Source organism: Lethenteron reissneri, chromosome 2 (assembly GCF_015708825.2).
Source record: "Lethenteron reissneri isolate LAM-NWPU_2019-01 chromosome 2, ASM1570882v1, whole genome shotgun sequence".
In the NCBI taxonomy this organism is placed as follows: Eukaryota; Metazoa; Chordata; class Hyperoartia; order Petromyzontiformes; family Petromyzontidae; genus Lethenteron; species Lethenteron reissneri.
Window position 1 is genome coordinate 13,893,843 of NC_083780.1, and position 24,319 is coordinate 13,918,161.

At 53.1% G+C, this 24,319-nt stretch overlaps 1 protein-coding gene across 2 annotated transcripts in view; it reads left to right on the forward strand.

Annotated features, from left to right (window-relative positions):
• The first annotated feature begins 18,013 nt into the window (after positions 1-18,013).
• LOC133340790 (retinal guanylyl cyclase 1-like) overlaps positions 18,014-24,319 on the forward strand; it is a 24,947-nt gene continuing 18,641 nt past the window's right edge. The window contains exons 1-3 of one of the 2 annotated variants that reach the window (XM_061549198.1): positions 18,014-18,086; positions 20,849-21,000; positions 23,938-24,066. In XM_061549198.1, the coding sequence (XP_061405182.1) occupies positions 18,062-18,086; positions 20,849-21,000; positions 23,938-24,066 (306 nt within the window). In that variant the 5' untranslated portion in view covers positions 18,014-18,061. Of the gene's footprint in view, positions 18,087-20,650; positions 21,001-23,937; positions 24,067-24,319 lie in introns of those variants that run through there. The other variant, XM_061549190.1, reaches the window with a different exon arrangement.

Genomic DNA, 24,319 nt, shown 5'->3' on the forward strand with positions numbered 1-24,319 from the left:
GCCGTACAACCCCCAGGCTGTCCATTACCAGTGAGATGACATATTTTGTCCTTGTAGAATTCTCACCTAAGGGTCCAGAACATTGTAGTTGTGAACGCACCCACCACGTGCTAGTTCAGGGTCTTGTGTCTATAATGCTCTTCGCACATTAGGATCCAAATTTGGTGGAGTCTGAATATTTTTTGCACCTCCGATTATCACGGATGGCTACATACGATGCGACAGGTTCAATATATATACAGAGACTCTGTAAAGGGGGCATGTGGCTAATCTTGTGCTCTTTGTGTTGCGGAAGGTCCGAGGTTGGTGAGCGGAGTGGATCGCGAGTGGAGGTGAGTTGTGACGGCGTGTCATTGTTTTTGCACCACAAATGGCGTCCGGAGGGCTTTGTCACAGACACTGGCACAGCTGAGGTCCTGCGGTTTGGATCATGGGTTTCGGCCGTCCCCAAACTGTTTTTTGAGCTTGATTTTCCTGTGAAGCTAGTAAGTCCCCATAGATTAACAGTGAAATCCATTGGCTCTTATAGAAACCCAAAAACTCAGACTTGGTCTCATAAACCCAATCATCAGTTTCTACGAGAAAAGATGGTACAGCTAATTTTATTTCTTTGTATGTTGGCTTAATTCCATTTTTTAAGATTAAAAATATGGGTTTGACAGTCTTGCATGTGGCAGAGTGGTTAGGAAAATGCTGCCCCCCCAGATTTGTGGCTCAAAGGTCACTTGAAGGAATCTGAGGTAGCTCTATCCGCTTCCGTGGGCCGTTCTCTTTAAGCATAGGGTCGCGTTGCGAGTTCTGAATTGATCCTTGATGTGATGCCAGTGGCACGATTAGGATTGTCGCGTAGAAACTAATAATTAAAAGCAACTCTCCCCCCCTCTCCATGCGTTTGGGTGGTAATGCAAACTGGAACTGCTGGTCTGTTTACCATGACCAGATCAAATTGGTTAAATTCCAGCTGAGACGGGCTGCCTCGTGGCTCCGTGCAGGATAAAGTTACAGCGCCGCCCTTCCCCGTGGCCCCGCCGTCGTTCCCCCTGCAGACAGGAAGTGATGTCATACTATCCCTCCCTGCCGACCAATCCCGTGGCTCCGGAGGGACGCTTGGGCACCGACAATTCAACCCCGATTATTTCAGAATCTTAATATTTTATTTGTACTGGAGGACTTTGAGCTATGAAGCGCTTGTTTTCACGGATGTCCAGTAGGGGCACGGTCAGAAGGTTACAACAAAACAAGAACCCATGGGTGTGCAAATTGGAGGAAAGGTTGGCAAGTCACTAAAAATAAACAATTTAACCTGACCAATGATCTCAATCCATGACGTTCACTTTCCGTGGTGACTTGGGTTGAGTTTACTCTCGTGGAGTGAACAATGGGGGTTATGTGAATTCGTGTTAAGGTGAACAGAGGGTCCCTTTGGCAAAAATGAACAGCTTAAGATATCTTTGGTTGCCAAGTTGAGAAGCGTACGAGAGATGGAAAGTCTCAAATTAAGGATCACTGAAGAGTGAATTTAAAATGTGTCTGACAAACGGAACTCTATGAAAGTGAATGGCCAGCAATTTGATTCCGATATCTATCGAAGTAGCCGAAATGGCAGGTTGTGTGCGTGTTGTGCGAATTGCGAGGCGGTGGGCAAGCGGGGTGGTGCTGGGCCGTTCGTTGACCTGTGTGTGCTTTCCGTCACGTCTGCAGGTCGCTGCATCCTCTCTGCATCTCACCGATGCACGTCGCCCATGGCCGAGGAAAACCCGGCGGCGATTGCGTAGGAGGAGGGGTGGGAGATCCTTGAGCCCGGCAAGGTGAGAGGGCTGGCAATTCTGCAACTAGGGAGAGCAAAACTGCTAAGATGTCTAGATTTGAAGCTTTTGTGACTGCAAGGATTCATACTCTTAGGTTTTTTGGGTAAAGTCGCGTAGGTAAAAAATAATAATTTAAAAAAAGAATAATAAAAAATGAAAATAAATTGAATTATTTCCATTTATTATATTCTTTATGTGTTTTTTACCTTTGTGACTTTACCGAAAAAAACGCAAGTACTGCTAGAATGGACGTATTATTAGTGTATGTTGAGAGGCTGCTGCGAGGCGCCGTGCAGGATAAAGTTACGGCGCTGCCCTCCCCGTGGCCCTGTCGTCGTTCCCCCTGCAGACAGAAAGTGATGTCATACTATCCCTCCCTGCCGACCAATCCCGTGGCTCCGGAGGGACGCTTGGGCACCGACAATTCAACCCCGATTATTTCAGAATCTTAATATTTTATTTGGACTGGAGGACTGTGCTATATATATTTTATTGCTGTATTTGGTCATTTAGAAGTCTTGATGGATCATCGCATACATAGCAAGTGTGTGTAATGTCGTGTGATTTCAATATGCAACTTGAAAAAGTTGGGCGTTCAGAATCTGAATTTATTTATCCTGGAAAAATCTGACGAGCTTTGAGCTATCTCAGAAATGTTTCTTATTTCACATGTGGATGTTGCAGCACAACGGATTTGGCTGTACTAACCTACAACGTTAGCCCCCACAGCAGCCTATAGTACCTGCTAGGCATTGCCAGCCATCCGTGCATTATCCAAGCTTAGCTCGTGAGATCGGGAACATTAGAGGTGATTGGGTCATTGGTGTTTGGGTTGTACCATTTGTGTAAGCTGTGTGGGGGTTTTGTGTGCGCGCAGGTTGGATCGTACCATTCTGAGGGGGAACAGACCACGTCACCTGACTCGTCACCCGTTCAACCAGGTGAGAGATGTCTCGGATTACATGTGTACGAGTTTTTTTATCCACAATCTCTTGTGGATATGGAGGTGTGTGTGGGACGGTGTTGATGGAGCAAGATGTGTAAATTTAGAACTGGGGGGAGACTGAGGGGCGTGGTGCTGACCACCCACCCCCCTATTGTGCTGGCCTTCATAAGACCTTGCTTGTGTGCCCATAGCAGTCTGTGGGACTACACGGGTGGGGTGGGGGTATGGGCAGGCAGGAATCTTTGTTTGGCGTGGCTGCTGAGTGCACCTAGCCTGGCACAAAGCACTGCTGCGCTGTCGCTTGGCGGTGAGTGCCGCTGTGCGTGTTGGCACGCGGCGTTTGGTGGCACCGCCAGGCTGTGGCCGTTCTCACAACCAGGTGGGTTAGGGGCACCACGATGGCCGCCACGGCAACTCGTCTCTGCAGGAGGCGTGTGGGAGCCATCCCAATCTTGTCACCTGCTCTATAATTGGAGTTTGCGCATCTCCCCGTGGAGAGACACGCAAACCTCCAGGTCCTCTGGTTTTTCCGTCCATGTTTAGAATTTACATGCGTTTTAAATATTTGGCTGATATGAATTTCCACTTGACGAGTCACTTTGTTGAGCTACTATCATTAGTGATAGACAGGTCCCATCTGAAAACTATACAACTCCGGGGGCCTCGCCTGGTGAAGTAAAAGATGGTTTAGTTTTAGTGTTGATCCCCTTCCGCTCTGGGCAGAGGCTGCGACATCTGGCGCAGCCTCAATCGTGGGAGGGGAGAGCAAACTCCCGAATCTCATCCCGGCCGGCTCCTCACCGTGAACTGGCGCCGGTTCATGCTCCGGGAACAGAATTTTACTAAACGGACGTCTTGTCACGAGAGACTGTTAAACACGTTGACGAAACGGGAGTTCAGTTTCAATGCGTTGATGCCGGTGTTGCTGAATGTTTTTTTCCAGCTCTGACCTGGAGGTGGATGGACTGATGCAACGAGGTGGACAGATGGAAGCTGCTGGTTACCGCTGACGACTGCGTCCCCCGGTACGCTGCGCTGCCGTCGTGAGCCGCAGGGAGACGTGGGAAGGGCGTCCTCAGGAGGTGGAAGCTTTGTGATATCCGCTTCCGTGGGGGGAGGGTTGACTTATGTGCGAGCTCCGTTTTGTCTTGCGTGATGCCAAAAGAGCAATCGGAAAACTTGGAGATAAGTGGAAAATGTTAATTTTCCTCCCACCACAAGGACAAGGGGGGATGCCCCATCCGGTTTGGGGCAGCTTGGAGAAATCTGTGGTGCCGGTGATTTTGATTAGGTTGGGCCATGTAGGGGACTCCCACGGGCAGTTTGGTGTCCCTCCTAGGAAGCTGTAATGGATTTGGATGGAGACGGTGGTGGTTGGTGATGGAGCGGTTAACGCGTTGCACTGAGCCCATGTGACCCGGGTTTGATGCTTGCTCGCTGTAAACGGCAGTGCCGATTCTCTAAACCTGTTCTGCTTCAACTGAGTACCTGGTGCTGTGTGTAAACATCACTGGGGAAGACGATGGTGGTTGGGTGGTTCTGGCCACCCCTCGCCCCCTGGTGTGCCGTGTCGGCCTTCCTAGTTGCTACTCGCGAACACTTGTAAGGCATAGTCTCAAGCCGCACCTCACCATAATAATAAATAGGGGGCCTGTCCTGGCCCATCCCCCCCCCCTCAACCAGTATATATATACGGGGTAGTATCTCTTGGAATCTCTCATTTACTTGATACAGCAAGTGTACTGTGACGGTTCCACATGAAGATGGAAACTTGTGTTGCCTCCGAAACGTCGTGATTTTTATTTTAGTTTTATTTTACTTTTATTAATTTTTTTACCTACGCGACTTTACCGAAAAAACTTGAGAATACTTGTAAGGCAGCCAGCCCCCAACCCCCACGGGCAGTCAAATTCCTGGCAGGGCTCCCCATCCCTGTCGGGGCCAAGCCTTGTGGCAGAGCAGCGGCGCTGGACTCCACAGCGGGCAGCGGTGACCCACGCTCGTCCCGTCACTACAAAGCCAGCTACAATGCAGTACAAAAACTAGGATGTGTGCCTGGTTTTATGTAAATACAACAGTCGATTGGTTTATTTTTTCCCCTTCTGAAATGTCACCCGGATTGTTCCGTTGATGGCGTAAGCCGACGAATCTTGAGTGGTTGGGGGGTAGCCCTTGGTGTTTGGAGGGGTGGTGCACAGGAGCGGACATTAGCAGAGCTGCGTCCGAGATCGCTTCTCGCTGCTTCTGGTCCGCCAAGTGGCAGGGGGGGTGGTAGCACTTTTCCCCATGCAGCGCGTCCCTCGCGTGGCAATCAAATAGAAAACAATGTTGGTGTCGTTTGTATGTTGTGTGTGGTTCATTGCTGACTGGATGGTTTCTCCTGTGTGTGTGCCTTAGGTGGTGCTGAAGCTCAAGTTGGGTTCCCAGCTGGACCTGAGAGCACTGATCTTGCTGGCGCTACTCCTGGAGCTCGTAATTGTTGACACTTCCTGCCCCTGGAGGGAGGGGGATGTGTTGCTGCTGCATCTCCTATCCCGTGTTTCCCCTGCCACTCCAAATTTAGCACCGCTGGCTCTGTACCATGCAAAATAAGTTCTAGACACTCCCCCGACCTACATCTACATTATACAGGGTGTTTAAAAAACAGACCCGATTTGAAATCGCGAAATCTCTGCAACCACGAACCGCCCATAAATGAAACTCTTACCACTTGAAGTGGTGGGGCATAGAGTTTCTCCCAGCGCACAATCGGCCCCTACCATCAGTAATTCGCAAGATGGCGACCCCACAACACAAGGCGTTTTGCGTTCTGCAGTTCAGCAAGACTGAATCGGTAATTACGGTGCAGCGTGCGTTTCGACGGCGTTTTGCCACCGATCCGCCAATGTCAAAGAGCATTCGCCGTTGGTACCGACAATTTGAGGAAACGGGCTGTTTGTGTAAGGGGAAGAGCACGGGGCGACCACGCACCTCGGAGGAGAACGTGAGGAGAATTCAAGAAAGTTTCCTGTGTAGCCCACGCAAGTCCACTCGGTGCGTCAGCCGAGAACTTGCGATCCCTCACACGACTGTCTGGCGTACGGCAAGGCGACCTTCACTCGCGAAGCCATACCGCTTGCAACTGGTCCAGGCTCTTGGTGCGTGCGACAAAGGAAAGCGTGTGGAGTTTTGTGATGCGATGTTACAGAACATGGCGGACGACGGCTTCTTACCACGTTTGATTTTTAGCGACGAAGCAACGTTTCATCTCGGCGGTCAAGTTATCCGCCACAATGTGCACATCCGAGGATTGGAGAATCCACACGAAGCTGTTGAGCAGGAGTGCAATTCCCCCAAAGTGAACGTGTTTTGTGCCGTTTCTCAAAGAAAGGTTTACGGCCCTTTCTTTTTCGAGGGAAACGCAATAACGGGGCAAGCGTATCTCGAAATGCTGCAGAAATGGCTCTTTCCACAACTTAATGAAGATTCTAAGGACTTCATTTTTCAGCAAGACGACGCACCGCCGCATTGGCACCTGCAGGTTCGACGTTTTCTCAACGACGCGCTGCCTCGACGGTGGATCGGTCGCACGGGACCCCAAGACTTGGCGCTACACTCCTGGCCCCCAAGATCCCCAGACATCACACCCTGCGACTTTTTCTTGTGGGGGTACGTCAAAGACCGCGTTTTTGTGCCACCGTTAGCGACTAATCTGGATGACCTCAAGAACAGAATCACGGCAGCGGTGACGTCAGTGGAAGAAGGCACTTTGAGAGGCGTTTGGGACGAGTTTGGCTATTGCCTCGATGTTGTCCGTACAGCAGGTGGAGGGCACTTAGAGTATTTGTAAAATGGTTGGTAATACTTGACAACTCGTTAAACCGTTTGTAACTTTTTGTGTAATTGTAACGTGTCGCCGGCGTGAAATGCACTGCTTTGAAATTGGGTCCATCTTTTTGAAACTCCTTGTACAGTAATTTATTATCTTTTATTTAAACCAGGAATGACATAAATACATGTTTGACTGGATCTATGAATAAATCGGAGGATCTAAGAATAAATCTGAGTTTGGACAGTACTTTCTGAGCAAAATCATGAATGATGCAATCTGAACCTGATATTGTAATACATGATGTGTAAATATCGTCACTGGGGAGACAAAGGCGGGCGTGCGTGTACCTGGCTAGCGACCCCCTCGTGTGTGCCGGCCTTCACTGGTCTTTGCGAACAGAACTTGCTTCCAACAGTCTGTTAAGGTGACATGGGGTATCTTTGTTTAGCCACGGAAGGAAGCCGGAGATAAATACATGGAGGGCGAGGAGCGAGCATTGCCATGCGCAGATTCTGCAAATCTGTTCTGAACGGGTAACGTTCTAATGAGGGGGTGGGTGGGGGTCTCGTGATGAGGTTGTGAGCGAAGTTGCCATTGCAGCTGTACCAGCTCCGTGCGCGTGTCTGGGTGTTGTGAATAACATCCGACGTTGAAACGGCGACGTTCTGTGTGAGGATGCTACTCGACATGTGCATATGAAATTTGCAGATTTTAATTGTTACAAATTATACCAACCTGGGTAATCTTCTTGGTTCTTTCGGTAAAGTCACATAGAAGGGAAATAAATAAAAACAATTATTTTTCAGATGTGCTGCAGCTGTCTGAAAGGCACATGATATCACTAACTAACTTTAAAATGTTTTGGTTCAATTTGTTTCTTCCCCCCTTTTCGGGGCCGTTCATAAATGACGTCACGCGATTTTGGGCGATTTTTTACCCCCCCTCGTCACACGACGTCACAAAAAGTCAGACCCCCCCCCTCAAATATGACGTCACAAAGCTCTGCCCCCTCCCCCCCCCAAAAACCATATTTCCATTTTGAAAATAAAACATGCTTCAAATCGCTTAACTATTGTCATTGTAGTGCGTATTTAATGTGGCGCTGCACTCTGATGTTGTAGGGAGTATTATAACAATTCAATTCTATATTTAAAGTTGCACATTTTTATGTGACGTCCATTTCACACCCCCCCCCCCCCTCGTCACACATCGTCACCAGGTAAGGCTCCCCCCACTTGAGCTCCGTAAGCTCCTTTTCAGAAGCGACCCGGCCACCACGAATGGTAACGAAGTGGCTGATTATACAATCGTCATCACGCGGACATTGGTAGCAGCAATCAAATAGTGGACAACGCTGTAGGCCATGGGGCCATTGATTGGGAGAGCGGAGTGGGGGGAGGTGGGGGGAGAGGGTGGAGAGGAATGAGAGGTAATGGTGGGGAGGGTTGGGAGGAGAGGGATGGAGGGGGAGAGAGAGAGAGAGGTCCTGGTGGTGGAGGTGGTGGAGGAGGCATCAACGCAATCCTCTTAGCCCGGGCGGATGAGTCCCCATTTCCACACCCCCATCCTGGTGCCCCCCCCCCTCCTCCTCCTAGCCCCCAGCCACACAAACACGCAGCCCACCCCCGCCGCTAGCAGCACCAAGGTGCACACAGCAGGGAAGCCACTAGGGGCCATCGATTTAGCAGGTCGGCAAAAACCTGTCACAAGTTGACCCCTCTCTATCACAAGTTGACCCCTCTCTATCACAAGTTGACCTCTCTCCCTGTACGCACGCGGACTTCTTACACCCCCCCCCCCACCTGGGCACGATCGCCTGACCCCCCCCCCCTCCCCCCGAATCCTATAGAACGGCCGATATGTAATCGACGCAGAAACGATCAAGGATTAGTAATATTAACGTGTTAATACCATAATAATATTAACGTGTTTAAGCAAACAGTCCACCGCTGGACTATCTAACTCAACTGAAGGCCGATGTAGACACATTATTATCGAGGCTCCACCCCGCCCCCCACCCCCCCCGTTTCCTATGCGTCCATTGTCAGTAGACCCCCCCCCCCCCCATACGCATTTGGGTTACCCCCCCTCCCCCCTCCATGCGTACTCAATGGATGCCCCCCAACCGCTTCTCAGAGTTTTCAAAGTGTACCCCAAAGAGTTTTACAGTCCGGGTCACCGGCAACTCTCCAAGGTGCACCCAAGGAGCTGGGGGTGGGGGGGGCTAAGGCGGCTCGCAAGAGACACTTCGACAAACTGCGCTTCCCCAAGGAAGCTTTTGCAAAGCGCACAATAAAATACGCGTGCGGTCTTGTACCCCGGCAGGCAAGGCGTTCCATGAGGTAGGGGATGCGTTGTTGGCACGTACAGGTGTGTGGGTGTCTGTTGGGAGCGGTGGTGTAGCGGTTAGCGCGCTGAGCTATGAACCTGGCGACCCGGGTTCGATTCCCGCTCACGGCTAACACCAGTGACGATTATCTGAACCGGTCCTGGGCCTCCCCTAGGTCGACTCAGCCTTAAATGAGTACCTGGTGCAGTGTGAAAACATCGCCACTGGGGAGACAAAGGCGGTCGGGCGTGGTGCTGGCCACCCACCCCCTCGTGTACCGTTGCGGCCTTCATAGGTGCTCGCTAACAGCACTTGCCCCTACAGTCTGTTAAGGCTATACGGGGGATCTTTGTATTTGTACCTGCGTAGTGGTGGAGCGGTGGTTAGCGCACTGCGAAACGAACCCAGCGGCCTGCGTTCAATCCGTTCTCGTTCACGGCCAATAACAGTGGCGAACAAATCGATATGTGAAGATGATCTGGGTTTACCCAGCTCGAGACAAAGACGGCCGGGCATGCTGCTGCCCCCCCCCCCACCCCACCCATCTTCTCGTGTGTCGTACCAGCCTTGACAGGTACTACTCGCTAACAGCACTTGCCCCAACGGACTCTGAAGGCTATCCGGGGCATCTTTGGGTTTGTGTCCTCCGATCAGACCCGCTTTGCGCGCGGATTAGCGGGCCAATTCTGCTGATTGGGCCTCCTAATCCAGCCCTTGGGTCTCGTGGAGAGAGCACGCACGGGTCCCTGGACGAGCACTCACCCACCACGCACTGTTCGTCTAAAACTCAAGCATCGTTCACCAACAACAATAACAACAACAACCAACCACCTTACTCATCTATTGTCAACCATCCTGGGTCATTCATCCACCTCTGGGCTCAGCATCTTCCACTGGTCCAGTTCGCCGCCATCATCAGCATCACCACCAGCATCAATCAATCATCCCGTCCACCCCGTACAGCCATTCCTTGATCCACAGCTGCATCGGTCCATCACTCCTTCCACCCATTCACACCTCCATATGACATCGTCAGCAACATCGTCGTCGTCCTCATCGCCTGGCTAAACTGGACTGCTCGCGGTGCTGCGGGCAGTATGGTGGTGGTGATGATGGTGGTGATGGTGATGATGGTGGTGATGGTGGTGGGGGACGCGTTCAACAGAAACTCCGAGCTGCACCGCTGGATTTGAGAATTTGGCGAAGCACGGTGAGTGGCGTGGTGGGGTGGTGTCGACTGGTCTGGTATGAGTGGTGTTGTGTGAGGGGTGTGGTGTGAGTGGTGTGAGTGGTGTGGTGTGAGGAGTGTGGTGTGAGTGGTGTGGTGTGAGGGGTGTGAGTGGTGTGGTGTGAGGAGTGTGGTGTGAGTGGTGTGGTGTGAGTGGTGTGAGTGGTGTGGCGTGGTGTAGAATTGTGAGATGTGAGTGTTGTCAGTGTAGGCTGGTGTGGTGTGAGTGGTGTGACGTGAGTGGTGTGCTGCTAGTGTAGGTTGGTGTGGTGTGAGTGGTGTGCTGTGAGTGGGGTGGTGTCAGTGTAGGCTGGTGTGGTGTGAGTGGTGTGAGTGGGGTGGTATCAGTGTAGGCTGGTGTGGTGTGGTGTGGACTGGTGTCTCATGGCAGTGTGTGCAGTGTCTCCGCGCATAACCAGCTGGCCGTGTGTGGTGACGCTGGTGGTGTGATCAGCGCAGTGGCGAGCGGGTCTGGCGAGTCGGCCGCGGTGTGTCTGTGTGCGGTCGTGTGCTCGGCGAGGTGGACTTGTGAAGGAGAGCCCGTGACGGGGCCATGGTCAGTGACCCAGCCTCACCCACACGCTCACCCAGCATCTGACCTTGCGGCCTTCACGAATCGTGCTCCAACGATGAAATGACAGAATCAATAAATACGCGGGCAACACGTCTCCTTTACCTATCTGTCTCTGACCTCCACTGGCTTCTCGATCTCCATCAGAATGGCCTTCAAAATCGCCTGCCTCTGTGTCACTGCCTGCAGGACCGGTCGCCCTTCATACCTCTCGGGCCTCGTGATGTCCTGTCCCAAAATCATCGCCAGAACTCGACCCAGGAGTTACTCTCGACACCGAGAGTCAGGGACATGATCGCCATGCGTCGTTTCTCCGTCCACATTCGCAGCGCTTGACTCTTTACCTAACTTTAAGCGCCTTCTCAAACAACATCATTTTTCTATTCTTGGTTCTTTCGGTAAAGTCACGTAAATAGAAAATACAAGAAAAATAACAGTTAATAAAATAAAATTATAATAATACATTGAAAAGAATAAAATCAACCCACGACGTTTCGATCGCAACACAAACGGTCTTATTTTATTATTTGTTATTTTAATTTTATTTTCTATCTACGTGACTTTACCGAAAGAACCAATAATATGAATTCCTGCAGTCACGAAAGTTTTGAGTCAAAATTTAACATATTTTTTTATTTGACTTCTACTGAGCGGATCTCTGAGCTGGACTGCTTTCGAGAAAGTGAAAATTGTACGCGTTACAAATCGTCATGCTTATTACTAATCTCGAAATACAAAACCATCCGAGTGTTTGTTACACAACCCATCGGCCACGCGGCCTTCTGCGATTGCATAATTCCATCAGGATTAGTTCCAGACAAGAATTACTCGGGGACGGAGTCGAGGCCCCAGTGTCTCATCGGCAGCAGAGTCCGCCTTGCCTGACTGAATCGATGCTGGCGAACTGCCGATCTTACAATCAAACCCCCCCCCAATTCCTTCCGATACGATGGTCCTATAGAGCAATAGGGTGACTCTCTACCTGTGCGTCTGTGTCACAGCTGCACGTGTAATGATGGACCTGCGTGCCACGTGTTTGAAACTCACACTCTTATGTTTTTTCGGTAAAGTCACGTAGGTAAAAATACTAAAAATAAATAATAATAAATGAAAATAAATCAATTAAATCACGACGTTTCGGAGGCAACACAAGTCTCCGTCTTCAGGTGGGACCGTCACAGCCAAATTTACTGTGACGGTCCCACCTGAAGACGGAGACTTGTGTCCCAAGTTTCTTCGCCTACTACGCTCAACACTGTACACCACACTCCACACTTCTCTCCACACACTTTGGTCTTAACCAGACTCTCCGCTCATCCGTTGCATCAGCTGCCTTCTGCTGCTGCCGAACGCCGGTTTCCCCGTGGCAATCCTGGCTCTAATCTCATTTAAGCACCGGCCATCTTCTGCCAGAATGCTTCCCAGATGAACCCACATTATCCCACTGATTACCCACTGTTGATCATCCACCGAGACGTTGACCAGCTTTCACCTTCACCTGTGATTTCCATTGTTATTATTTTATGTAAATCCGTTCTTTATTCCCAAGTCTCTCACAGAACTTGGTTCAGGATTTCTAAGAATCGACTAGGTCGGTTCACCGCTTGTGCCCTTTCCCGCCAGGTCACGCCACCGTGACGACACTTGGCTGGGGGCTGAGCCTCGCGCGTCACGTGACGGTGGTGGTGAACTGCAGCCCAATCAGAAGCTGCCGCGCGATGTCCCCACGTGACCCCAGCGTCGAGGCGTCATCGACGCCGACTTGCAGAGCGGAGACGGTGGCTGCTTTCAATAATGTGCGACGGGAACTTACAAACAATGGTGGCGTCAAGGACAACAACAAAAACAACAGCAACAGCCTTAACGACATCCATTACAACAACGACAACAACAATATTGGCATTAACATCGTCGAACAGAACGGCAGAAGCAACAGTAATATCCGCGATGACGTCATAAAGAAAAGCGATGACGTCATAAAGAAAAGCGATGGCGTCATAAGGAATATCAATGGGGCCGCGACGACGAGGGGAGGGGCCGGGCACGGCGTGACCGCCCCACATCACGTGGATCGCCTGGCCAATCACCCGCGGTGGCGGGGCACGGCGGTGGCGCGCCACTTGTGGTTGCTGCATGCGGCGCTGGTCACGTGGGAGCTCACGTCGCCGTGGCAACGGCCGGGACATGACGCCGCGTGGTTATCGAGGACCGACGCTCACGCGCAGGATGAGTCGTCGAGAACCGGATGGATGGACGAGGAGAGGAGACGAAAGATGGGGAAAGTGATGACGACGACGATACTGATGATGGTGACAATGATGATGATGATGAGGGACGTGCCATCGTCGATGATGACGATGACGCCAATGATTATGCCGACGCCAAAGGCAGCGATGGTCATTGTGGTGGTGATGATGATGACGACGTTGATGACAATTGCGATGAGGTGGCAGAGGAGGAGGAAGAGCAGGGAGATGATGCAAGAGTGTCCAGTGGACGACAGGCCACAAGAGCCATCGTTGATGATACGGCCACCACGGCACCTGCGGCAGTTGCAGCCTTGGAGACTCCTGCATCAGTCACCACCCAGACAGCTGCAACAGTCACCACCCAGACAGCTGCAACAGTCACCACCCAGACAGCTGCATCAGTTACCACCCAGACAGCTGCATCAGTCCCCACCCCGGCAGCTGCAACAGTCTCCACGTCCCGCGCTGCTCCTACCCCTGCTGCTGCCGCCGCTGCTGCTGCTGCTGTGGCTGCCGCGTCCCGGGCTGGGCGCCACCTTCACGGTGGGCGTGGCGGGGCCCTGGCAGTGCGGCGACACGGCGCTCTTCGGCCGCGCCCACGCCGAGCTGGCGGGGCGCCTGGCCGCCGAGCGCGCCAACTCGGAGCTCTCGGTGCCGGGGCCCGGCCGCGAGCCGCTCGGCTACTGGTTGGAGGCCACGGCGCTCCGGGAGGAGTGCGAGGTCCCCCGCGCGCTGCAGGTAGGGCCTTCCAAACGGAGCCCACACGACGAGTCTGGACCGAACGGTAACCTACGACCGGTACCCACCGACAGGTGCCCACCGACAGGTGCCCACACAACGGGTGGCAAACCGACCGATGCCCACACGACAAGACTCATCGACCGATCCCGATCGTCCGTTCCCCCTTGACCCTTTCCTCACGTGCATCGTGCGTTGGACCTCTCTTCCACCGTTGTGCGTGACTCTTCAGTGACTCTGTGACTCTTCAGTGACTCTTCTGTGACTCTGTGACTCTGTGACTCTTCAGTGACTCTTCAGTGACTCTGTGACTCTGTGACTCTTCAGTGACTCTGTGACTCTTCAGTGACTCTTCAGTGACTCTTCAGTGACTCTGTGACTCTGTGACTCTTCAGTGAATGACCCCTCTGTGTTCGCGAGCACCGTGGGACAGCTGAGCCCGCACAGAGAGAGCGCGAGCGAGCCGGAGCAGGCGAGGCGGTTGTGCGAGGCTCGGAGTGCGCTGACGGTGCAGCAGGTTTTAGTTCGTCGTTTATCGAATTCTCATTCGCGTAAAAAATTATGAAAATGTTCCTGATGATGATCGCTTGTGTTGTGATCGAAACGTCGTAGTTTTTTTTATTTTCTTTGAACCTATCTACGTGATTCTACCGAAAGACCCAAAGAATATAAAATACACAACGCTGAGGTAAATTCTTTACAGTGTCTTGTCCTCTTCTCCCCAATATATGCACTTACTACTATAGGGTCGGTAGATACTACTATTATAGTTCTTAGATACTATTACTGTAGAGCGGGCGGGGGGATGGTGGGGTGGGGGGTAGTAGCCCAGCCCAGCCTGCAAAGGTGCCACCTCGGCCGGCTGGGCAATCTAGGCGAGGCCGGGGGCTCTGCATTGGACTAGGCCTCACCACTACCCTCTGTGAAGTTAGTACTATTATCCACTGATACTACTATAGAGTCAGTAGATACTACTGTATAGTTAGTAGTTACTACTATAGTCAGTGGATACTACTATATTCAGTAATTAATACTATAGTCAGTAGATACTACTATTAAGTCAATAGATACTACTGTAACGACTCCTGACTCAAGCTGTAGAGGTTTCTTTCGGTAAAGTAATGTAGATAGAAAATACAAAAAAATAACAGGTAATAAAATTATCTCGTCATGAGATAATGCCGATGTGGAGATCATATGACCGAGCAGACAGGGACGACGTGAAGACAGCGACGACGTGAAGACAGCGACGATGACCCGAGTCCCTCTAGACAGCCCCCAACCTCCCTTCTTGCCCTGCTTTTATCCTCGTGGATTCTCCGGGAGAATTTCCCCAGCCGTCTATTTTGGACATCCTGGGGAATTTCCCAACGAAGATCCTCCAGACTTGCTGGTGCCGTGTCTTTGCATCCAGCCTCGCTGACACACTGTCTTCACATTGAGACTTGCTGACACAGTCTTTACACTACTATAGATTCAGTAGGTACTACTATAGGCATTAGATACTACTGCAAGAATCAGTAGTTACTGCTATAGAGTCGGTAGATACTACTATAGTCGGTAGATACTACCGTAGAGTCGGTAGATACTACTATAGTATGTAGATAATTCTACAGTCAGTAGATTCCACTACAGTCAGTAGATACTGCTGCAGAGTCAGTAGTAATGACTATAGAGTTAATATATGCTACTATAGAGTCAGTAGATACTGCTGCAGAGTCAGTAGATACTACTATAGAGTCAGTAGATACTACTATAGAGTCAGTGGATACTACTATAGAGTCGGTAGATATTACTATAGAGTTAATAAATACTACTGTAGAGTCAATAGATACTACTGTAGAGCCAGTAGATACTACTGTAGAGCCAGATACTACTGCAGAGTCAGATACTACTAGAAAGTCACTAGATACTACTCACTCTGTTGTATGTAGGGTGTGTAGGTGTATATGCCTATGCGGGGGTAAAAATATGTTTTGAGCGGGGGTGGGTCGACAATTTTCGGAAACCTTTTTGATCAACTATTTCCTCCCCCACTTTCTAAAAGTTTTGGACTTCTGCAAGCCTCTTATGATTTTGTTGACGGACAAATGGACAGACAAACGGCGCGCCGGGCTTTCACAACAGCTTACTATTTGTGTATGTATATGTATATGTTTTCAAGAGGGTACTAATTTTTCTAAGCATTTTTTAACGTTTCATTTTAAAGATTCTAATTCTGATACGAGACGCTGCCGGCGTCCGCAGGGAATGTCCACGTGGGAGCGTCGCTGTTCGGCGGTGGTGGGGCCCTTCAATGCGGAGCTGTGCGAGGTGGCCGCCATGCTGACCCAGCGCTGGGACAAGGCGATGGTGGGGCCGGCCTGCCTCAGCCGCAGGCTCACGCGGCCGCAACGTGGAGGGGGGGCCGACAGCAACGACGACGGCGACAAAGAGCAGTGAGTGCGTGGGAGGGAGGGGGTGGGGGTCAACAACGTTGGGGGGGGGGGCAACGTTGGCCCAGGTAAGGGTCAAAGGTATGGATTAGTAGGGTCAGGGTATGGGTCCGTAGGGTTAGAGTATAGGTCACTAGGATCAAGGTATGGATCACCAGGGTCAGGGTATGGGTCACCAAGGTCAGGGTTTGGGTCAGTAGGGTCAGGATATGGGTCAGCAGGGTCAGGTTAAGGCTCGGTAGGGTCAGGGTATGGATCACCAGGGTCAGGGTATGGGTCACCAAGGTCAGGATATGGGTCAACAGGCTCAGGCTATGGGTCACCAAGGTCAGGCTATGGGTCGGTAGGGTTAGGGTATGGGTCACCAAGGTCAGGGTTTGGGTCAACAGGCTCAGGCTATGGGTCAGTAGGGTCAGGGTATGGGTAGGTAGGGCCTAGATATGGGTCGGTAGGGTTAGGGCATACGTCACTAGGATCAGGGTATGGATCACCAGGGTCAGGCTATGGGTCAACAGGCTCAGGCTATGGGTCGGTAGGGTCAGCGTTCTGTCGCCGGGATCACGAATCCGGATTCCGTGGTGGCGATTAGCAGTGAAGCGTCACCTCGCTAGCGCTGGGCCTGATCCCACCTCCCCCTCCCCCTCTCAGGGACGATCTCTCCACACACTTTGCCAACATGGCGCCGTCTCCGGCCGACGCGCTCTTCGCCGTGCTGCGTCACCTGCGCTGGGCGCGCATCGCCGTGGTCACCGTGGAGGTAGCGGCCACGGCGGCTTTGACCCCCGCGCGGCGCACGTGGACACGTAGACACGTAGACAAGGACGAACCTCCACCACGGACTCAACGCCACTCTCACAGCGGCGGCGGTGGTGTTTGTGGTTGCGGCGGTGTGTGTCATGGTGGTCGTGGTGGTGGTGATTATGATGGTGGTGGTCGTGTCGGTGGTTATTGCTGCTCACTCAGAGGAGGAGTTGAAGGCGCTGCTGCTGCAGCTTGACCTGGAGCGTGACACTAAGAGATGGGGGCTTTGTCATCAGCCCCGACAAAACTAAGCACCTGCCTGGGTATTTTGTGTCATCAAACACTCCACCCCCCTCAACTCCCCAATTGGCGATGGGGCAGTTGTGGAGAGAGTGGAGAGGTTTCCGTACCTGGGCAGTGTGCTGATAACCAGCTCCGGTTTGACAACAGAGGTCTCACTCCGAATCAACCGAGCGACATTATCCTTTCATCGGCTGCGTAATGCTGCGTGGAAGCTACCCGGTCTGTCGCTCAACGGGAAGCTTCGGCTCTTCTCGGCCACGGTCATGTCCTCCCTTCCCTACGCTTGCGAAACGTGGACCTCCCTAATGGACCGTCTTTGCCGGTTAGAAACATTCAGGCTGGCCTGCCTACGATCCATCCTGGTTTAACCAGCAGACTGGATTGTGTGAGGACCTCACAGACCCTCGACAGATGTGGACACAGTCCCATCGGTGAGCTCATCTGGCAGTCAAAACTGCGTTGGCTGGGTCATCTATCCCGCATACCCAGCTACCGCATGCCCAAACAGATTTTGTTCGGCCATACATAGGGTGCTAAACGTGCGCGGCACAGACTAGAGAAGAGATGGAGTGATGTGGTCCAAGAGGATATGGAACTGACTCGATTTGTCAATGTGGTGGTGGCTTTGCGTGTCGTGATCGTGGTGGTGGTGGTTGCGCGTGTCGTGATTGTGGTGGTGTGTGTCGTGATCGTGGTGGTGGTGGTTGCGGTGCGAGCAGGCGAGCGAGTCGGGCTCGGCGGTGTGGCGCGGCGCGGCGCGCGAGTTGGTGCGCGCCGTGCGGGCGCGGGGACTGCTCGTGCTGGAGCTGCCGCCCGTGTCCACGCCCCACGACAACCACGACAGCCACGACAGCCACGGCAGTGACGGCGGCAGCCACGACAGCCACGACCGAGCGCTCTCCATGGCGTCGCGCTTCGGCGCTCGCGGTGAGCGCTGCTGCGTCCCCGCGCGCGGGGCCTGACGGATGTTAACTCCCTCGCCCGGTATGTAAGAGGTCTTTGGGTTTAGATCCCGACCCTTGACCCCTGTTGTACATTTGGATTTGTATGTATGTGTATGTATGTACGTGTGTACGTATGTATGTGTGTATGTATGTGTGTGTATGTATGTATGTGTGTATGTGTGTTTGTGTGTGTATGTATGTGTGTATGTATGTGTGCATGTATGTATGTGTGTATGTATGTGTGTATGTATGTGTGCATGTATGTATGTGTGTATGTATGTGTGTATGTACGTGTGTATGTACGTATGTGTGTATGTATGTGTGTGCCTGGCACAAGCGTCGTGGTGACGTCACCACCACTTAGTGGCGAATGGCGGTTGTTGTTGTGTGTATGTATGTATGTGTGTATGTATGTGTGTGTGTTGAACAGCACAGATGCCATATTTTCTGTCCGTCTGCTACAGCAGAGGTGTAGGAAATTCCAACAAGACCTACATCTCTACTTTATTGACCTGGTCAAGGCCTATGATACCATCAGTAGGCCTGGGCTCTGGGTTGTTCTTCGTGCTTTCAGAGTCCCTGACCCTCTGCTCACGATCATTAAGGACCTTCATGATGGTGAGCGGGCCCGGGTAAAACTACGTGGCCGGGAGTCAAAGCCATTCCCTGTACACCTTGGGGTGCGACAGGGATGTCCTCTGGCTCCCACATTATTTAACATCTATTTTGACCACGTAGTTCGTGAAGCCTTCAATAACTGTCCCGGGGAATTTCCATTTGATACAGATATAATGGGAGGTCAAGGGATGGCTCCCTATTGGTCAACCACGTTATGTATTTTGATTTAAAGCTTTCGTGACTGCAGGGATTCATCTTCTTGGTTCTTTCGGTAAAGTCACGTAGAAGGGAAGTAATAAAATAATAAAAATAAAACATAATAAAATTATTCTCACGACGTTTCGGCCACAACGCAAGCAGCCGTCCTCAGGTGAAAACCAGGTCCGTTGAGGCGACAGAGTCTGAATGAAACAGCACACGAGCTTGGAGCATATATATAAGCTGGGCGCCTTGACAAAGGAATTTGCATATCAAATTCCTCTTGATATGCAAATTCCTTTGTCAAGGCGCCCAGCTTATATATATGCTCCAAGCTCGTGTGCTGTTTTATTCAGACTCTGTCGCCTCGACGGACCTGGTTTTCACCTGAGGACGGCTGCTTGCGTTGTGGCCGAAACGTCGTGAGAAAAATTTTATTATGTTTTATTTTTATTATTTTATTATTTCCCTTCTACGTGACTTTACCGAAAGAACCAAGAACACGTTATGTATGCCGATGATTTGGTAATAGCTGCTCATTCAGAGGAGGAGTTGGAGACGCTGTTGCTGAAACTGGAGCGTGCCACTAAGAGGTGGGGCCTTACCATCAGCCCAACCAAAAACACATTCCTGCGGAGGGAACTGGTAGGAACGTTGGGTTACTCGGTCAATGGCCAGGGTCAACGGCGGCGTGGTGTATTCCGCAAATATGCCCGACTGTGAGGGCGGGCACAAGCCGGCGTGAGTAGGTGAAACGTTGAGTTTTTTAAGGGCACCACGGGGTGACCAACCCCTCCCCACCCAGCCCCACCCCTCCCACCCCCCACCCAGCCCCACCCTCCCCACCCAGCCCCTCCCTACCCTCCCCTCCCCACCCAGCACCTCCCTCCCCACCCAGCCCCTCCCTGCACGATGGACGGACGGACACAATAATCCCCTGTGGGCTGGTGTAACCAGGAAGTTCCTACCAGTACAGTACTAAGCACTTGCCTGGGTATTTTGTACCATCGGACACTCCACCCCCACAACTCCCAATCGGTGATGGGGCAGTTGTGGAGAGAGTGGAGAGTTTCCCATACATGGGCAGTGTGCTCATGACCGGCTCCGGTTTAACAGCAGAGCTCTCACTCCGAATCAGTCGAGCGGCAATATCTTTTCATCGGTTACGTAACGCTGTGTGGAAGCTACCTGGTCTGTCGCTCCGCACTAAGCTTCAAGTCTTCTGGGCCACAGTCATTCCCTCCCTTCTCTACGCTTGCGAAACGTGGACCCCCCTAATGGAGCATCTTCACCGGTTGGAAACATTTAGGCTGGCCTGCCTACGATCCATCCTGGGTTTAACCAGGCTGGATTGTGTGAGGAGCTCACAAATCCTTGAAAGATATGGGCAAGGTTCCATCGGTGAGCTCCTCCAGCAGGCAAGGCTGCATTGGCTGGGTCATGTAGCCCGCATGCCCAGCCACCACATGCCTAAACAGCTTTTAAAATATGGAGTATAAACAGCTTTTTTTCGGCCGGATCGAGGGGCTAAACGGGCGCGGCACGGGCTAGAGAAGAGATGGAGTGATGTGGTACAGGAGGACGTGGAGCTGAGTGGACTTGCCGATGACTGGTACCAGCGATGTCAAGATCGGCCTCTGTGGAGGAGGCTCGTGAAGGACGCTACTGGCAGTTGGAGGCAGTTCAGCATATGGGATGTTTGGCCAATGGCGATTACATCGCGCGCGTGTTTGTGTTTACCTATGCCCGAGCCTCAAACGAGTACCTGGCGCGGTGTGTGTAAATCATCAGCACCGGGGAGACAAAGGCGGCCAGGCGTGGTGCTGGCCACCCACCCCCACACCGTGTGCCGTGCCACTCGCCAACAGACAATGCTCCAAACAAGCCCCTGTCGAAGGCTACACGGGTGATCTGTGTCTGTGCGCGCAGCCGTGGTGACCTGCATGCCGTCCGCGCTCATGGGCGGGCGCCCGCACGCTGCTCTCCTGCGGAGCGCCGCGCGTCTCGGTCTCGCCTCGGACCTTGCCTTCATCCCCTACGACGCCATGCTGTACGCGCTGCCCTGGGGGCAGCCCGGAGAGGTGGGCAGCCCCGGCACTCGCGGCCCCCGGGGGGGGGGGGGGGGGGGGCACGGGCCACGGCTTGCGGGCCAGAAGCGACAACCTGAATTATTCAAATCACACAGCCCGTGACGCCATCTCACCCAGCCAGTGACTCCATCTCACCCAGCCCATGGCTCCATCTCACGTGTCACGTGACTCCATCTCACCCAGCCCACGACTTCATCTCACCCAGCCCGTGACTCCATCTCACCCAGCCCGTGACTCCATCTCACCCAGGCTGTGACTCCATCTCACGTGACTCCATCTCACCCAGCCCGTGACTCCATCTCACCCAGCCCGTGACTCCATCTCACCCAGCCCGTGACTCCATCTCACCCAGCCCGTGCCTCCATCTCACCCAGCCCGTGACTCCATCTCACCCAGCCCGTGACTCCATCTCACCCAGCCCGTGACTCCATCTCACCCAGCCCGTGACTCCATCTCACCCAGCCCGTGACTCCATCTCACCCAGCCCGTGACTCTATCTCACGTGATGCCATCTCACCCAGCCCGTGACGCCATCTCACCCAGCCGTGACGCCATCTCACCCAGCCCATGACTCCATCTCACCCAGCCCGTGACTCCATCTCACCCAGCCCGTGACACCATCTCACCCAGCCCATGACTCCATCTCACCCAGCCCATGACTCCATCTCACCCAGCCCGTGACTCCATCTCACCCAGCCCGTGACTCCATCTCACCCAGCCCGTGACTCCATCTCACCCAGCCCGTGGCTCCATCTCACCCAGCCCGTGACTCCATCTCACCCAGCCCGTGACGCCATCTCACCCAGCCGTGACGCCATCTCACCCAGCCCATGACTCCATCTCACCCAGCCCGTGACTCCATCTCACCCAGCCCGTGACACCATCTCACCCAGCCCATGACTCCATCTCACCCAGCCCATGACTCCATCTCACCCAGCCCGTGACTCCATCTCACCCAGCCCGTGACTCCATCTCACCCAGCCCGTGACTCCATCTCACCCAGCCCGTGACTCCATCTCACCCAGCCCGTGACTCCATCTCACCCAGCCCGTGGCTCCATCTCACCCAGCCCGTGACTCCATCTCACCCAGCCGTGACGCCATCTCACCCAGCCCGTGACTCCATCTCACCCAGCCCGTGACTCCATCTCACCCAGCCCGTGACTCCATCTCACCCAGCCCGTGACTCTATCTCACGTGATGCCATCTCACCCAGCCCGTGACGCCATCTCACCCAGCCGTGACGCCATCTCACCCAGCCCGTGACTCCATCTCACCCAGCCCGTGACTCCATCTCACCCAGCCCGTGACACCATCTCACCCAGCCCATGACTCCATCTCACCCAGCCCGTGACTCCATCTCACCCAGCCCGTGACTCCATCTCACCCAGCCCGTGACTCCATCTCACCCAGCCCGTGGCTCCATCTCACCCAGCCCGTGACGCCATCTCACCCAGCCCGTGACGCCATCTCACCCAGCCGTGACGCCATCTCACCCAGCCCATGACTCCATCTCACCCAGCCCGTGACTCCATCTCACCCAGCCCGTGACACCATCTCACCCAGCCCATGACTCCATCTCACCCAGCCCATGACTCCATCTCACCCAGCCCGTGACTCCATCTCACCCAGCCCGTGACTCCATCTCACCCAGCCCGTGACTCCATCTCACCCAGCCCGTGACTCCATCTCACCCAGCCCGTGACTCCATCTCACCCAGCCCATGACTCCATCTCACCCAGCCCATGACTCCATCTCACCCAGCCCGTGACTCCATCTCACCCAGCCCGTGACACCATCTCACCCAGCCCATGACTCCATCTCACCCAGCCCATGACTCCATCTCACCCAGCCCGTGACTCCATCTCACCCAGCCCGTGGCTCCATCTCACCCAGCCCGTGACTCCATCTCATGTGACCTGTGATAGTGGTGAGTGGTGGGTGGTGAGTGAGTGGTGACTGGTGGGTGGTGAGTGAGTGGTGACTGGTGGGTGGTGAGTGGTGGGTGGTGAGTGAGTAGTGATTGATGAGTGAGTGTTAAGGGTGGTGATTGAGTCGTGAGTGGTAAGAGTGGGGAGTGAGTAGTGAGGGTCGTGAGTGAGTGGTGAGTGAGTGGTGAGTGAGGGTGGTGAGTGAGGGTGGTGAATGAGGGTGGTGAGTGAGTGGTGAGTGAGGGTGATGAGTGAGTGGTGAGGGTGTGGTGAGTGAGTGGTGAGGGAGTGGTGAGTGAGTGGTGAATGAGAGTGGTGAGTGAGAGTGGTGAGTGAGTGGTGAATGAGTAGTGAGTGAGTGGTGAGTGAGTGGTGAGTGAGGGTCGTGAGTGAGTGGTGAGTAAGTGAGGGTGGTGAGTGAGTGAGTGGTGAGTGAGTGGTGAGTAAGTGAGTGGTGAGTGAGTGGTGAGTGAGTGGTGAGGGTGGTGAGTGAGTGTTGAGTGAGTGAGTGGTGAGTGAGTGGTGAGTGAGTGTGGTGAGTGAGTGGTGAGTGAGGGTGGTAAGTGATTGGTGAGGGTGGTGAGTGATTGGTGAGTGAGTGGTGAGTGGTGAGTGATGGTGGTGAGTGAGTGGTGAGTGAGGGTGGTAAGTGAGTGGTGAGTGAGTGGTGAGTAAGGGTGGTGAGTGAGTGGTGAGTGAGTGGTGAGTGAGTAGTGAGTGAGTGGTGAGTGAGTGGTGAGTGAGTGGTGAGTGAGTGGTCAGTGAGTGAGTAATTGGTGAGTGAGTGGTGAGTGTGTGAGAGTGGTGAGTGAGTGAGTGGTGAGTGAGTGAGTGGTGAGTGAGTGGTGAGTGAGTGGTGAGTGAGTGAGTGAGTGGTGAGTGAGTGAGTGATTGGTGAGTGAGAGTGGTGAGTGATTGGTGAGTGAGTGGTGAGTGAGTGATTGGTGAGTGAGTGGTGAGTGAGTAATTGGTGAGTGAGTGGTGAGCGTGTCTCTCAGGCGGACTCTGGCCCGGTGCCGGCTCTGGCCGATGACCCGGCGCTGCGGCGCGCCTACGCCGGGGTCGTGACCGTGACCCGCGCCCTGACCCCTGATCTCCGTGACGCGGCGCAACTCCAGCCCAAGCAGGTGAGGCCAGCAACGTCATCATCATCATCATCACTGTCGTTATGATCGTAATCAATGTGAGCATCATCAATATCATGATCCTAATCATCATCACCATCACTGTCATCATGATCCTAATCAACGGCATCATCATCATCACTTTCATCATGATCGTAATCAACGTCATCATCATCAATGTCATCATGATCCTAATCAACGTCATCATTATCTCTGTCCTTTCTTGCTGCGACGCTTCCTCCTCTGCCCTCCCATC